Source organism: Lithobates pipiens, unplaced genomic scaffold (genome assembly GCF_037356315.1).
Source record: "Lithobates pipiens isolate NorthernLeopardFrog02 unplaced genomic scaffold, aLitPip1_a1.2 Scaffold_1, whole genome shotgun sequence".
Lineage (NCBI taxonomy): Eukaryota > Metazoa > Chordata > Amphibia > Anura > Ranidae > Lithobates > Lithobates pipiens.
In genome coordinates this window covers 58167478-58185010 of record NW_027507685.1, presented here as the reverse complement: position 1 = coordinate 58185010, position 17533 = coordinate 58167478, and the positions used below count along the sequence as shown (strand labels likewise).

The window sequence follows — 17533 nt, the reverse complement described above, 5'->3', positions numbered from 1 at the left end:
GTAGAAATCATTAAGTTGGATGTTTATAACCCGGGGACTGCCTGTATTAGGTAGCAAATCAAAGAGCAGGTAGATATGCTTTTTAGTTGTACATAATGACCTTTGCCTATAAAAAGCCTACAAAGCAGAATATTGTTTTGTCCCTGGGTAACTTGAGTGTATTAGGAAAGTTCCATTCATAATTTAAATCAGAATATCTTGTCAACATTTATTTAAATAAAAAATAAGCACATACATACTTCACTTACAAAATTATTATTTTAAATTGATAGGCTTTAAAAATGGTTATATTACAGCAAAAGTTAATTAATGGCCTGAACACTCACCTGTGCTGGAGGGATCTGCATAGGATTATTGTCCAATATTAATACTTCAAGCTGACTCAGCTTCCTGTAACTAACAGGGATTTCTGTAATCTTATTACATGAAAAATCCAGCTTTACCAAAGGAAGTGAAGATAACTCTAAGGGAATACAAAAGGAAGAGATGTACGGTTAGCATCAAGCTAACATAATATTTAGAAAGGAAAAAGAAAATTGTAAAAAAACAAAAAAAAAAAAAAAAAAACACAGGCCTATAAAAGAGAATAACAGTTATCACTGGTTAAAAAAGAAAAGTCAAACAATGCTCTGTAATCACACCTCCCCTGAGGAGGGGGCTTTGCCATCTGACAGCTGATCAGTAATGTAGAGCACTGGTTAAATCTTAATAGCTGCAGCAAACACACATTTGTGAAACTGTAGATGCACAAGATGCCATTTTGCAAAGTGTTAGTGATAGGGATGCACCGAAATTTTGGCCGCCGAAACATATATCGGCCAAAAATGCCCTTTTCGGCAATTTGCCGAAAGGAAAAAACGGCCGATAATTGAGCCGAAAATGGGACGGGGCCTGGGGGCGGAACTCCGCCGCCGCCGCCCCGCCCATGGTGCCGCCCATGATGGGGGTGAATAGCGCAGGACTGATGCAGCCAGCGATGCCCCTCTGCAGTGAAGAGAGTCGTCTGGTTGAATAGAGCGCCGGGAACATCATAGCTTTAATTTCAATAGCTGTGTGTTCCCCGTCGCGCGCCGTCACACACAGCCCCTCCCCCTTGTCCGGGGAACTTTGATAGACAGATCACCTGTCTAGATTGGACAGGTGATCTGTCTATCAAAGTGCCTGGACAAGGGGGAGGGGCTGTGTGTGACGGCACGCGACGGGGAACACACAGCTATTGAAATTAAAGCTGTGATGTTCCCGGCGCTCTATTCACCAGACGGCTCTTTTCACTGCAGAGGGGCATCGCTGGCTGCATCAGTGGGGAGCATCGCTGGCTGCATCAGTGGGGGGCATCGCTGGCTGCATCAGTGGGGGGCATCGCTGGCTGCATCAGTGGGGGGCATCGCTGGCTGCATCAGTGGGGGGCATCGCTGGCTGCATCAGTGGGGGGCATCGCTGGCTGCATCAGTGGGGGGCATCGCTGGCTGCATCAGTGGGGGGCATAGCTGGTGGCATCAGTGGGGGCAACACTGGCTGCATCACTGGGGGCAACACTGGCTGCACTTATCTCTTTTATTATGACGCCAGTCTCTGACCACCTCCTGTACCATGTCGCCAGTCTCTGACCACCTCCTGTACCATGTCGTCAGTCTCTGACCACCTCCTGTACCATGTCCCCAGCCTCTGACCACCTCCTGTACCATGTCCCCAGCCTCTGACCACCTCCTGTACCATGTCCCCAGTCTCTGACCACCTCCTGTACCATGTCCCCAGTCTCTGACCACCTCCTGTACCATGTCCCCAGTCTCTGACCACCTCCTGTACCATGTCCCCAGTCTCTGACCACCTCCTGTACCATGTCCCCAGTCTCTGACCACCTCCTGTACCATGTCCCCAGTCTCTGACCACCTCCTGTACCATGTCCCCAGTCTCTGACCATCTCCTGTATAAAAATATTTTTTAAAAACAGTCATTTTCGGTATCGGTGCTGTTTTGGTATCGGTTTCGGTTTTCGGCCTAGTGTATTTTTCATTTTCGGTATCGGTTTCGGCACCAAAAAACCCATTCGGTGCATCCCTAGTTAGTGATGTGTTATAACCAATTTATTGGCATTACAAATAATATTAAAAAAAACAGGACTAATTTCATTTTATGCATGCATAAAACTGTTTAAAGTATAACTATAGGAATGTTTTATTTTATTTTGGATACCACAAGGGAGGATTATAACCCCTGTCGGTTTCTTTTTTGCTATCTGTGTCCCATTGGGGAGGTTTACCTTCACTTTCTGGACATTAGCCAAAACAAGAAGTGAGAGGAAATCTTGCAAATTAGGGGAATTCCTTTGGGAGAAAGTGTCATGGCTGACTGCAAGCATTTCTCATCAACTTCAGTGGAATATGAAAAAAGCCTCAAGACAGCATGAGCACCCTCTAATTAAAAGTCCAACTTTTTAACCTTTAACCCTTTGTTATTACAGATAGTTCTCAAAGCTAGTCTACCATTGATGTGATAATATCTGCCAGCACAGTACAGATAGGGTTAAAGTGTAACTAAACTGCAGTCCTGACGAGCTGGGGGACATTCCATCACAGACCCACTCTCCGATCAGTACGGGGTGGCTGCTGGCCCGGCACACTGTGACGCAGACATCAGTAGCCCGGTCATACGTGTGCCCCAGAGCATTGCGCTCACCAGCCACCCCTGAAGCCTAGGGGGCATGTCATGGCCTACCTAGCACGGAGCTCTGGTCTGCACACGCTCGCTGGCCAGGCTGGGGAGGCTACAAGGATAAGGGCATCCAGCTTGTCACCCAGCCAGCTGTTGATAGCAGATCACAGGATCTTAATCTTGTGCAAAAGGCAAACTTCTTCAGAAAAAAAATCCACGGACCGATGGGCCCTTCTCCTTCACTAGGCAGAAAAAAAAAAACTGAGGCTGCAGTATGCAGGCTGGGGGGGTTGTTACTGAAGGGACCACCCCTTGGGCAGAACTAGAAAGTTCTGTTTTTTTGTACATGTTAACATGTTCTGCCTAGTCCTCTCCTGAAGGTGGCATAACAACCTAATGGTCTAAGTAAAGAAGCAGTGTCAGTCAGTGAACGTAAGAGAAATCACTTCGAAAAAAAAACACCCCCAAGCTTTTACAGCCATGACCATCTTGAGTAAGGGCAGATGACTCATGTAACATTTATTTTCTGGAATCCATATGCCCTTAACTCAAGCATACATATATAAACTACGTATCCGTGATAAAATAGACATTTTGGAGTAGCAGATTTTTTTTCTTGCTGAGCTCCCTAAAAAAAACACCCAAAAAAGGTAAGCTGCACTTTTTAAATATTTTCTTTTAAAATATATACTTTGTGAATGGGGACATGTAGCAAATATAAAAAGTAGAACTTACACCAATTTGGAAAATTTGTTAAACTCTTTAAAGTAGAATTCCAGGCTTTAACAAACTAGTCTTAAAATGCTTCCTCCAACTCCTATTCTGATTACCTGTGTAAGAAACATCTGCATACTTACCAATTTTCATCCCATTCGCATCACATCATCTTCCCTGCATCAGTCAGCATTGGCTCCAGGAGAGAAGAAAACACAACACAATGGCTGGTTATACCTGGAAGTGGTGACATCCCCTATAGGCTTACTATGGCCCATCAGTTGTTGCCTCTCCCTACTCTCCCCTGCAGTGGCTCCTGGCTGATACAGGGGAGTTAAGCTTGTGACCTGACCGGAGGAGACTGAAAAAAGGTAAGCATACCGATCTGTCTTTCACAGGTTAGTTAGAATTGGTGTTAGGAGGGAGGAATTGTTTTTAAGACTAGTTAGGTGAAGACTAAAATTCTATTTTGGAGATTATTGAAGTTTAAATTGAAGTTTAAAGCCAGGGAACAGATCATCAAGTCCCAATGTGAGTGGGAATTCTCATTCATGGTCTTTAGAAAAAAAAGTCAGTTATACCTTAAGTACATTCTTTTGCTGCAGCACAATTCATTTGAACGCACACAATCATCATATCCAGCTATTCATACACTACCATTTGTTAACAATAGGTTCTGCTTTTATCTCAAACACAGCAACACTTTTCCCTTTCTATCACTTTATTCTGGTCATATGTTACATATTCGTCCACTTAACATGAACTATTTCCCACAATGCTGTTCTTTCCCAGTTCAGGTTGCCTTGCTTTTACTTTTTCCTAATGCATGCATTTAACTCAGCAGCCCTTGCTTGATTTCTACACAAATAAAAGTGGATGGTAGAAAGGAACATGGCTATCTGAACTTTTCACAATTTAAGGTTGTTTATGCATCAAACAGTGGTGTTTGAATGATTGAGTCTACAGTCTTTACATCAGAAGACAGACATTTCCATGCCCACATGAACACACTACAAGGCATTTCCATTGGTGCAACTTGTGGACAAAGCACTTTTTCAAAGCGACAACAAAGCTTACCATCTGGCAATACTTGCAGATTGTTTCTTCTCAAATTAAGTTCTCTGAGTGAATGGAGTTTTCCTACTTGTGAAGGAAGAACTTGTATTTCATTACAGCTGACATCCTGAGAAATGCATGTAACCAAATCAAGATTAAACCACAAGAACTATGAATCACAACAGGAATAAAAAAGAAAACATGTAAACATAACGCTCACCAGCTCCATTAAATCTCTTAATTTCCCAACCTCCTCAGGAATAGAAACCAGTTTATTATTACTAACGACCAAAACTTTCAGTGGCAAGTCAAAGAGATATTTTGGCAATGTTGATAAGAGATTTCGACTGAAAAAGAAAAAAGTCACGTTCAGGAAGAACACGAAGTAGAGCTAGTGAATTAAAAATGGTAAAAAAATAAAAAAAAAAGGTAAAATTTCAGAGCAACTGGGAACACTGGATGCTTTCGTGAAAATAGCTCACTTACCTGATATTTAAATACGTTAACATTTGAAGATGTTTAATGGTTTCTGGAATGCACTTGATGCAGTTGTGATATAAATTTAAGGTTTCAAGCGGTGCAAACAGACAAACATCATGTGGAATTTCTGAAAATCTGTTCTTAGAGAGGTCTAAAAAAGAAAAACATTAAGTGGGTTAATATGTATAATGTGATACACTGCATTACAATAACACACATTACCACAACTCACAAGTTTGATAGAGGCCTGAATTTGGCCCATCTGTGTGTGCGCGTATGTATATTTGTGTTTCCCCGAAAGTAAGACAGTGTCTTACTTTCTTTTTATCCCCAAAAGCCCCACTATGTCTTACTTTCGGGGTATGTCTTATATTGGAAAAAAATTGTCGAATTTTTTGTTTTAACCATAAAATTAACATTTATTAACAACCTGAACAGTATTGTATTCACCACAAAACAGTTTTATAAAAGGAAGTGTCAAGAATGTCTTGTTACAACATTGCATAACATGTAAAACAGTGAAAAATGGTAAGAACGAACAGTGGAAAACATTACTGCTGCTCCCGCGGCCTCCACATCCCTCCGCTCATCCCGCTCTAAACGTCCGCATCCCGCAGTTAAAGGGGCACTGACAGCTAAAAAAACTGTGTAAAATGTGTTTTTTTAGTGTATATGCATTTTACCTTCTGTGACGGGCGGGGGGGGGGGGAGGTTTCTTTGGAGTAGGGACGTGCCCGAGTAAATTTGCATACGGTAGGCGCGTCCTAAGCCGTCAAACAGCTCATGTGGGCACAGCAAAATGCAAACCTGTACCTACACCTGTATCTAACCCAGTGTGATACAGTACCACCTGCTGTATTTAAGGCCTCATGCACACGAGACGCAGATGAAACCTCTGTTAAAAAAAAGCTGAAACGCGCGTTTAGAAACGCGCGTTTTGCCGCGTTTGCATGCCGCGTTTAGACGCGTTTGCGTTTAAACGCGTTTATAAAGATAACATCATGTAGACCCTCCCCAAGCTCTCAAAGCATTTTTTTTAACTATTTCTGCTATTTTGATCAGAGTGAGCAGCAGCAGCATAGAGAGCAGTTGTACACTTGCATTTGCCGTGTCACTTGCCACGGCACCTGCCACAAGTTGTGGATTGTCCACTTGCCACGTCACTTGCCACAAGTTGTGGATTGTCCACTTGCCACGTCACTTGCCACATCACCTGCCACGTCACTTGCCACGAGATGTGGATTGTCCACTTTCCACGTCATCTGCCATGCCACCTGCCACAAGCTGTGGATTGTCCACTTGCCACGTCACCAGCCACATCACCTGCCACAAGTTGTGGATTGTCCACTTGCCACGTGACTTGCCACATCACCTGCCACGTCACTTGCCACATCACCTGCCACAAGTTGTGGATTGTCTACTTGCCGCGTCACTTGCCACATCACCTGCCACGTCACTTGCCATGTCACCTGCCACAAGTTGTGGATTGTTCACTTGCCATATCACTTGCCACGTCACCTGCCACGTCACTTGCCACGTCACCTGCCACAAGTTTTGGATTGTCCACTTGCCACGTCACTTGCCACGTCAGCTGCCACGTCACTTGCCACGAGATGTGGATTGTCCACTTTCCACGTCATCTGCCATGCCACCTGCCACAAGCTGTGGATTGTCCACTTGCCACGTCACCAGCCACATCACCTGCCACAAGTTGTGGATTGTCCACTTGCCACGTGACTTGCCACATTACCTGCCACGTCACTTGCCACATCACCTGCCACAAGTTGTGGATTGTCTACTTGCCGCGTCACTTGCCACATCACCTGCCACGTCACTTGCCACGTCACCTGCCACAAGTTGTGGATTGTTCACTTGCCACGTCACCTGCCACGTCACCTGCCACAAGTTGTGGATTGTCCACTTGCCACGTCACTTGCCACAAGCTGTGGATTGTCCACTTGCCACATCACTTGCCACGTCACCTGCCACATCACTTGCCACGTCACCTGCCACAAGTTTTGGATTGTCCACTTGCCACGTCACTTGCCACGTCAGCTGCCACGTCACTTGCCACATCACCTGCCACGTCACCTGCCACAAGTTGTGGATTGTCCACTTGCCACGTCACTTGCCACATCACCTGCCACGTCACTTGCCACGAGATGTGGATTGTCCACTTTCCATGTCACTTGCCACGTCACCTGCCACGTCACTTGCCACGTCAGCTGCCACGTCACTTGCCACAAGATGTGGATTGTCCACTTGTCACATCACCTGCCACATCACTTGCCACATCACCTGCCACGTCACCTGCCACAAGTTGTGGATTGTCCACTTGCCACGTCACTTGCCACAAGATGTGGATTGCCCACTTTCCACGTCACCTGCCATGCCATCTGCCACAAGTTGTGGATTGTCCACTTACCACGTCACCAGCCACATCACCTGCCACAAGTTGTGGATTGTCCACTTGCCACACCACTTTCCACGTCACCTGCCACAAGATGTGGATTGTCCACTTGCCACGTCACCAGCCACATCACCTGCCACAAGTTGTGGATTGTCCACTTGCCACGTCCCCTGCCACGTCACCTGCCACAAGTGGATTGTCCACTTGCCACATCACTTGCCCCATCACCTGCCACAAGTTTTGGATTGTCCACTTGCCATGTCACCTGACACAAGTTGTGGATTGTCCACTCGCCACGTCACTTGCCACATCACCTGCCACAAGTGGATTGTCCACTTGCCACGTCCCCTGCCACAAGTGGATTGTCCACTTGCCACGTCACTTGCCACGTCACCTGCCACAAGTTATGGATTGTCCACTTGCCACGTCACATGCCAGTCACCTGCCACAAGTTGTTAATTTTCCACTTGCCACGTCACCTGCCAAGTCACTTGCCGCGTCACCTGCCAGGTCACTTGCCACGTCACCTGCCACAAGTTGTGGATTGTCCACTTTCCACGTCACTTGCCACTTCACCTGCCACGTCACTTGCCACAAGTTGTGGATTGTCCACTTGCCACATCACTTGCCACCTGCCATGTCACTTGCCACAAGTTGTGGATTGTCCACTTGCCACGTCACTTGCCACAAGTTGTGGATTGTCCACTTGCAATTGCAATTGTTTAAAAAAAAATTCTAATGGTTTTTCATCATTTGCAATCATTTTTGAGATTTTTAATGTAAAAAAAAAAGGTCACCTTTAAAAACGCATATAAACGCAAACGCGGCTAAACGCGGGTGCCGCGTTTAGCCGCGTTTTGCGTCTGAAACGCAGAAATTTTTGTTTCTGAACGCATTTTTTTGCTTCTGGAAAAACGAAATTAAACGCAACTGCATATAAACGGAAAAAAACAAGACTGTGTGCATGGACACATAGGATAACATTGAATGAGTTCAGGTGCAGTTGAAAAAACTGTCCAACTGCATCTGAACGCGCGTTTAACTGCGTCTCGTGTGCATGAGGCCTAATCCAGTGCGACACCTGCTGATACCCACTGGGTTACATACAGCAGATGATACCCCAGTATGCCAGTGTGCATGTTTTACTGATGTATGATTAATACTGTGTGCATTACCGTATTTTAAGCAGGAGGCGGCAGTGACAAGTGCAGGGGACGGCGCAGTGACGTATGGAGAGGGGGACGGCTCAGACGTGGGCAGGAGGCGGCGCTCATTAAGATCAGAGGGAAATGGCAGACGCGGCGACGTATGGAGAGGGGGACGGTGTGGACGTGGGCAGGAGGCAGCGCGCAGCTAGATGAGAGGGAGGCGGCAATACCCCCGTGTTTCCCCGAAAGTAAGACATATGTCTTACTTTCGGGGTACGGCTTATATTAGCCGACCCCTCTGAAACTCCCGATACGTCTTACAATCGGGGGTGTCTTACTATCGGGGAAACACGGTATATTATATATATATATATATATATATATATATATATATATATATATATATACACATACATATACACATACATACACACACACACACACACACACTGGTCAGGCCGGGCAGTAAATCAAATTCTGAAATCTATCATTTACAAATCTGATTATAAGAATGGGAAGACGGAGGTCTGTGATTTTGGTTGCTCCCAGTCTCAAAAAAACAAAAGGAAAAAAAAAAAGATGGTGGTCATTTTAAATTGTGTTAATATTTGTACAAATATTACTGATACAGCATATCTCCATTTCTGCTCCATTCATTACACAAGGGTAGAAGGCAGGGTCTTAACCACTTAAAGCGGGGTTCCACCCTAAAGTGGAACCTCCGCTGTTCGGAACCCTCCCCCCCTCCGGTGTCACATTTGGCACCTTTCAGGGGGGAGGGGGGTGGAGATACCTGTCAAAGACAGGTATTTACACCCACTTCTGGGCATAGACTCCCGTGGGAGTCTACGCCATTTCCTGTCCTGCTGCGCTGTCTGCTGGGACACACACGGGTCTCAGAGACAGCGCGGACAATTGCTATTGCGCTGCGCGACTCATGCATGCGCAGTAGGGAACTGGGAAGTGAAGCCGATTCGCTTCACTTCCTGATTCCCTCACCTAGAATGGTGGCGGCAGCAGCCGAGAGCCGAGCGATCGATCTCGGCATCGCTGGAACCCAGGACAGGTGAGTGTCCATTTATTAAAAGTCAGCAGCTGTAGTATTTATAGCTGCTGGCTTTTAATATTTTTTTTTGTAGGTGGAATCCCTCTTTAAGGACTGAGACAATTTTTCATACGTGTTATTTACAAGTTAAAATTGTTTTGTTTTGTTTTTGCTAGAAAATTACTTAGAAGCCCCAAACATTATACATTTTTTTTCTAACACCCTAGAGCAGGCATGTCCAAAGTCCGGCCCGCGGTCCGGTTTTGAACGGCCCGCCTGGTAATCTAAACATATATATTTTTTGTAGCCCCCGACGATCTCCCAGCGCCGGGGCCACAAAAGATATATAGTCTGGCTGCATTGGAGATAGGAGGCTGTACGAGCGCTGTGCACACAGGAGTATTTCCTGTTTACACTGCAGCCTCTGTAATAGGAAGTCCCATCTCCGCCATTGGACGACTGTTCTGTCCATCAAAGGAGGCGGGACTTTCTCTTAAAGAGGCCGCTGTGAAAACGGGAGATTCTCCTGTTCTTTGGAGCTCGTTCAGCCCCCTCCATGTCCCCTCCAAGGCTGCACTGATGGCAATGGTAAGTACATTCCTGGCTAATAGTGAGTGAAATCCTGGCAATGGTGGCTGCATTCCTGGCAATAGTAAGTGAAATCCTGGCAATGGTGGGTGCATTCCTGGCAATAGTAAGTGAAATCCTGGCTAATGGTGGCTGCATTCCTGGCAATAGTATGTGAAATCCTGGCAATGGTGGCTGCATTCCTGGCAATAGTATGTGAAATCCTGCCAATGGTGGCTGCATTTCTGGCAATAGTATGTGAAATCCTGGCAATGGTGGCTGCATTCCTGGCAATAGTGAGTGAAATCCTGGCAATGGTGGCTGCATTCCTGGCAATAGTATGTGAAATCCTGGGAATGGTGGCTGCATTCCTGGCAATAGTATGTGAAATCCTGGCAATGGTGGCTGCATTTCTGGCAATAGTGAGTGAAATTCTGGCAATGGTGGCTGCATTCCTGGCAATAGTATGTGAAATCCTGGCAATGGTGGCTGCATTCCTGGCTAATAGTGAGTGAAATCCTGGCAATGGTGGCTGCATTCCTGGCAATAGTGAGTGAAATTCTGGCTAATGGTGGCTGCATTCCTGGCAATAGTATGTGAAATCCTGGCAATGGTGGCTGCATTCCTGGCAATAGTGAGTGAAATCCTGGCAATGGTGGCTACAATCCTGGCAATAGTATGTGAAATCCTGGCAATGGTGGCTGTATTCCTGGCAATAGTAAGTGAAATCCTGGCAATGGTAGCTGCAATCCTGGCTAATAGTGAGTGAAATCCTGGCAATGGTGGCTGCATTCCTGGCAATAGTATGTGAAATCCTGGCAATGGTGGCTGCATTCCTGGCAATAGTATGTGAAATCCTGGCAATGGTGGGTGCATTCCTGGCAATAGTAAGTGAAATCCTGGCAATGGTAGCTGCATTCCTGGCTAATAGTGAGTGAAATCCTGGCAATGGTGGCTGCATTCCTGGCAATAGTGAGTGAAATCCTAGCAATGGTGGCTGCATTCCTGGCAATAGTGAGTGAAATCCTGGCTAATGGTGGCTGCATTCCTGGCAATAGTGAGTGAAATCCTGGCAATGGTGGCTGAAATCCTGGCAATGGTGGCTGAAATCCTGGCTAATGATGGCTGCATTCCTGGCTAATGGTGGGTGCATTCCTGGCAATGGTGGGAGCGCAGATGGGCACTGACCCTTATTTTGCTTCAGAGTTTTTTATTTAAAATTTTAAGTTTTTTTTCCTGAAACTTCCCTCTTATTCGCCAATAAATACAGTATATCCAAAAAACACGCCAGAGCTCATCTCTTCAACACACACAGCCACAAAGGCAAGAGAATTCTTGTTGGGCCGTGTATTAGTGTTCGTACGAACACACTTAGACCGATTTTTAATGGTTCAAAGAATGTCAGGCAAAATGGTCGGCCCTCGTGCATGTTCACTTCATCAAATCTGGCCCTCTTTGAAAAAAGTTTGGACACCCCTGCCCTAGAGAATAAAATGGCGGCCGTTGCAATACTTTCTGTCACACCGTATTTGCGCAGTGGTCTTACAAGTGTACTTTGATTGGAAAACATACACTTTTTTGAATTAAAAAATTAAGACAACAGTAAAGTTAGCCAAATTATTTTTATATTGTGAAAGATAATGTTACGCTGAGTAAATTGATACCAAACATGTCACGCTTCAAAATTGCACCCGCTCGTAGAATGGCGACAAACTTTTAACCCTTAAAAATCTCCATAGGCAATGTTTAGAAAAATTCTACAGGTTGCATGTTTTGAGTTACAGAGACGGCCCAGGGCTAGAATTATTGCTTTTGCTCTACCGATCATGGCAATACCTCACATGTGTGGTTTGAACATCATTTTCATATGCGGGCGCTTTTACCTTTTTATTTATTTTTACCTTTTATTTTTTTATACTGTTTTTAAAAAAATAAATAAAAAATTGTGTCACCTTTATTCCTATGACAAGGAATATAAACATCCCTTGTAATAGAAAAAAGCATGACAGCACCTCTTAAAGCGGGGTTCCACCTTAAAGTGGAACCTCCGCTGATCGGAACCCTCCCCCCCCCTCCGGTGTCACAATTAGCACCTTTCAGGGGGGGTGGAGATACCTGTCAAAGACAGGTATTTACACCCACTTCCGGGCATAGACTCCCGTGGGAGTCTACGCCATTTCCTGTCCTGCCGCGCTGTCTGCTGGGACACACACGGGTCCCAGTGACAGCGCGGAGATTTCCTATTGCGCGGCGCAACTCGCGCATGTGCAGTAGGGAACCGGGAAGTGAAGCCGATTCGCTTCACTTCCTGATTCCCTCACCTAGAATGGTGGCGGCAGCAGCCGAGGGCCGAGCGATCGATCGGCCTCAGCTGCCGGCATCGCTGGACCCCGGGACAGGTGAGTGTCCATTTATTAAAAGTCAGCAGCTGTAGTATTTATAGCTGCTGGCTTTTAATATTTTTTTTTTTGGTGGAATCCCTCTTTAAATATGAGATCTGGGGTCAAAAAGACATTTCATATTTACACTAAAATGTCAAAAAATAAATAAATATGCGATGTGAGGAAGTGATGTTTTGATGATGCTTCTGCCCTGCAATGTCATGGAGACGGGTGGGGGCCCCTCTCCCGCCGCCGCTAAAAGTGATCTTGCGGGGGAATCCGTTTCATTGCCTTAGTAATTACCACAGCCATTTCATCTGAGGGAAATACTGAAAACCTGTTGGGGCACCTTGAGGACTGGAGCTGAGAAACACGGGCCTAGGCAATCTTTATGTAGATCAACAATTCTTTTTTGCAGATCCTAAGAGAGTTCTTTGCCATGAGGTGCCATGTTGAACTTCCAGTGACCAGTATGAGAGAGTGAGAGCGATAACACCAAATTTAACACACCTACTCCCTATTCACACCCGAGACCTTGTAACACTAACAAGTCACATGACACCAGGAAAGAAAACTGGCTAATTTTCACCACTCACTTTCTGAAAATATGTAGCAAAATACATATTGATCTAATCTGATGAAAAAATTTGACTTTTTAAAATGTTTGGATTGGGGATGTTTTATAGCAGAAGGTAAAAAACATTGCCTTCTTTTGTTTATAGCGCAAAAAATAAAAACCAGAGGTGATCAAATACCACAAAAAGAAAGCACTATTTGTGGGGAAAAAAAAGGACATCAATTTTATTTGGGTACAGCTTCGCAATTGTCAATTAAACCAACAAAGCCGGTATTACAAAAATTGGCCTGTTCAGTAACTGGGTAAAACCTTCCACGCCTCACGTGGTTAATGACATCCCAGTCTTAGTCCGCAGGGTTCAATATTGTGTTGGCCCACCCTTTAACAGTTTCAACTTTTCTGGGAAGGCTGTCCACAAGGTTTGAGTGTGTGTCTTTGGGAATGTTTGACCATCCTTCCAGAAGTGCATTTGTGAGGTCAGCCACTGATGTTGGACGAGAAGGCCTGGCTCGCACTCTCCGCTCTAATTCATCCCAAATGTGTTCTGTCAGGTTGAGGTCAGGACTCTGCAGGCCAGTCAAGTTCCTCCAACCCAAACTCGCTCATCCATGTCTTTATGGATATTGATTTGTGCACCGGTCCAAATCATTTGGTGTGGGGGGGGGGGGGGATTATGGTGTGGGGTTGTTTTTCAGGGGTTGGGCTTGGCCCCCTATTTCCTGTGAAGGGAATTCTTAAGGCGTCAGCATACCAAGACATTTTGGACAATATTATGCTCCCAAATTTGTGGGAACAGTTTGGGGATGACCCCTTCCTGTTCCAACATGACTGCACACCAGTGCGCAGACAAGGTGCATAAAGACATGGATGAACACGTTTGGGGTGAAGGAACTTGACTGGCCTGCACTGACCTCAACCTGATAGAACACCTTTGGGATGAATTAGAGCAGAAACTGCAAGGCAGACCTTTCGGTCCAACATCAGTGCCTGACCTCACACATTTTCTTCTGGAAAAATGGTCAAATATTCCCATAGACACACTCCTAAACCTTGTGGACAGCCTTCCCAGAAGAGTTGAAAGGTAAATGGTTGGCCAACTAAATATTGAACCCACGGACTAAGACTGGGATGCCATTACAATTCATGTGCGTGTAAGGCAGGAGTCCAAATGCTTTTGAGATTTTATATGATAGATATATATATTATACACATACTATATATGCTGTAACATGGGGGACCATTAGCTCTCGTAGCAGATGCCTTTTCAGTAAGTTCACAGCAAACAGGAACTTTAGTTTAAAGCGGTTTTGTACAGAAAATTGCAAGTTCATCTTATTCAAATGGCTTTGGAACATAGATGCAGTTATGACCATTGAAATAAAATAATATGCAGTAGTTACCTTTTTATTTTTAATGTTTATGTCGACTTCCGGGCTCTCCTCCCGTGGGAGTAGGCGTGTTTATCGGCTTCGCAATGGTCCCTGGGAACTTTTTTAGCTATTTCCCAGGAATCAGTGGGGGACACAGTCATGCCGAAATCTCGTGAGATTTCGGAAGGAGGACGCCGGTCACGTGACGAGGGCATGTCCGAAATTGCCATTTTGAAAGTGGGCAAGCAGCTCTATCTGCCATTACCACTATAGCACATGAAGCAAGAGGAAGGAAAACAAAGAGGACACTCAATGAGCATGTGCGAGATGGAGCGGTGGATGCTGGGAGCTCAGCATCATCGCATCCAGGAAGTAAATGCCTGTGGGCTTCAAACGCCCACAGTGAAAATGGAAACTGCCGGACTGTTTTTTTTAAAGTTTTCCTTAGCAATGAAATCGTCACGCCGGGGGTTAAAAAGACGCCGATCGTGACTGCAAAGACACCGTAGGAATTGCCCACCAGTGACACAGGTAAAAAAAAAAAAAAAATGGCAGCGGAATCCTGCTTTAAGGGCATGGTAGCCCACTTTTCTTTAAAAGAACAAAATAAAGTTCATACGTGCACTTCTTCTCCCAAAAACAATACATGAAAAATGCCAAGCCACCTGGCTCTCTTCAGCAGTACTGCCACCTAAGCTTTACACTTCAGCCCTCTTGGCCATATAACAGGGTTCCTGTACCTCTTTTCAGCTTCCTTGCTGCTCAGGCCTTCCACTTCAGGCTCCCATCTGTCTGCTCTGATCCTCAGACTTGGGTCCCTGGCTTTCACTAGAGCACACCTGCACTCTCCGGACTCCTGGAGACCTCCCGTCTCTCTGGGTGGAGCCTAGAACCCTAATCTAATCCTAACTCTGCTATAAGCCCAGGACCCACCTGCTCAATCAACCAGCCAGACTCCTGGCTGTTCCAAAAACCAGTCCCAGGATTGGAGATTCCATCCCACCCATAACGCTATGGAATCTCCAGGCTGCAGGTCCCCAAGTGGATTTTACAAACTTTGGAGGAAACTGATAAAACAGATTCCTCCACATTAAATACTCCTGGAGCCCCTCAACCTGCCTATTTGAGAACCCTGGGTGACAATTACTAGGACAGGGAACTGTACTGTCACAACGCATATACACAAGCAAATTTTATTGGCTTTCCTTATAATGTGCTAATCAGTTCTCATTTATCTTTCCAACATCAAGAAGACACCACCAAGACAACTGTGTTTATTTAGGGATTGTTAACAATAACCGCCATAATTTATCATGACAGTGATGTGACCATGGCTGTGTGCAAAACTCAAGCTATAACACGAGTAAAGAAAAGAATTCCAGAAATAAAATTGCTGAAGAAGGTAGAGAAAAGTTGACAAAACATGTTAGGAACTTGCAATCAGCCACGGAAAATCAATTTATTCAGCAGTCCAATCACTCCAGCCTTGTCCCATACACATTCCAAAACAGTGAAAAGCCAAAGTTGACACATTCCCCTTCGTATCAGTTCAGTGAAACACTGGAGCTAATGTGGGCGGAGAGCCCTGCACCTTTGGGGGTGGGGGGGTGGATTTATGGTTGTACATTGGCCCGGTGTCCTATCACATAATGTCGTACATCGGATAGTGTCCGCTGTGTACTGCGCATGCGCAGTACACAGAAAAACCACATTACGAAAATAGCCAAAGATGAACGGCGCCTGCACCGTGAGTCCAGGTTTTAGCCCCACCATCCAAGTGGACATAGAGCTAGAATAAAAAGAGCCGAGCGCAGCGAGGCTGTGCCCAAAGCATGGCGAGTGAAGCGAGCCCGCGAGGTGCCCTCTCATATGTGCAGCCCTATGTCGACCTGGATGGTGGGGCTTGCACCTCGACTCACGGCGCAGGCGCCGTTCATCTTCAGAGATTTTCCGATCTCTTTCTGCTCCGTACTGCGCAAGCGCTACGCCTGCGCAGCACGGGGCGGACACTTCTAGATGGCCGGACGCAATATGTCAGAACACAGCATGTTACACACTGCCAAACCTTGCACCCTATGTGTCACACACTCCTGAAAAAAGACAGTTTTTAGGGTGGAACTTGAAACATGTTCCTGCAACCTCTCCCAGATCCCCCTTCTAATTGTGACAACAGACAAGGGGTATTTCTCCCCGCACCCACTGTCATTGTTTGAAAATAATGCAGCCATGCGGGGCTCCTCCCACATGGCCTTGTCGTTCATCCGCAGAGTTTTGTGAATGAATGAATTACAGGTACCGACAGACTTTGCAGTTAATGGCTTGCAGTTCTCAATGAACTACCAGGGTGTCGGTGAGCGCTCTAGTAGTTCATTGATTCTTCCTGTGATTCAGTAACTACCTGCCAATATGGGGTTCAGGCAGACAGCTACACAGATAGTGTGCAGGATCATGAGATTGCACTTGTGATCTGCTGATCGGGGATGCAATGCTTTACAGGCTCCTAAAATAAATAAATGCACTTTTATTTTTTACCTGCAGAAAATGTGCATTTATAAATTTTTGTCTTAGAAAGGTGAATGAATCATTTAACCACTGTGCTCTGTGCTGTATTTTACATTACATACAGCACTTCTGACCAAGGTATTTGTTTCAATAGGTGCTGGTTGCTAAGTCACTGATTGGTTTATGAAGTGCTTTTTTAACCACTTTGTGATATATTTTTTTTCATACGTTACAATCTGTATTTATTGCTGAAAAATTACTTTGAACCCCCATATATTATATATTTTCTGAAAGCAGAGGTCCTGGCGATGATGGCTGCTGCAATTTTTTTTTTATGTAAACATGGTATTTGCACAGGTGTTGACGAATAAGGAAAAAATACACTAAAATTAATTTTGATAAAAGCAAACAAAATCTAAAGCCCAATTTTTGGTAACATATAAAAGATGGTGTTGAGCAAATAGATACCAAACATGTCAAGACTCAAAAACACATGCACCCGAGATTGTTGCTCTTATTCCGATGTTTGCACTGATACCTTGCGTGTGGTGCAATTGCAGTTTACATGTGCATGTGGAACCTACGAGCACGTCTGCATTTGCATGTTGGGTTTTTTTCCCCCCCATTTAAC

The 17533-nt window shown here is 45.2% G+C and overlaps 1 protein-coding gene across 3 annotated transcripts in view; it reads right to left on the bottom strand.

The window, feature by feature from the left end:
* Nucleotides 1-17533, bottom strand: part of LRCH2 (leucine rich repeats and calponin homology domain containing 2) — a 198039-nt gene that overhangs the window by 133729 nt on the left and 46777 nt on the right. For all 3 annotated transcript variants that reach the window (XM_077448439.1, XM_077448510.1, XM_077448599.1), the window contains exons 2-5: nucleotides 4909-5053; nucleotides 4643-4769; nucleotides 4444-4549; nucleotides 327-463 (exon numbers count right to left, since the gene is read on the bottom strand). In XM_077448439.1, the coding sequence (XP_077304565.1) occupies nucleotides 327-463; nucleotides 4444-4549; nucleotides 4643-4769; nucleotides 4909-5053 (515 nt within the window). The remainder of the gene's footprint in view (nucleotides 1-326; nucleotides 464-4443; nucleotides 4550-4642; nucleotides 4770-4908; nucleotides 5054-17533) is intronic.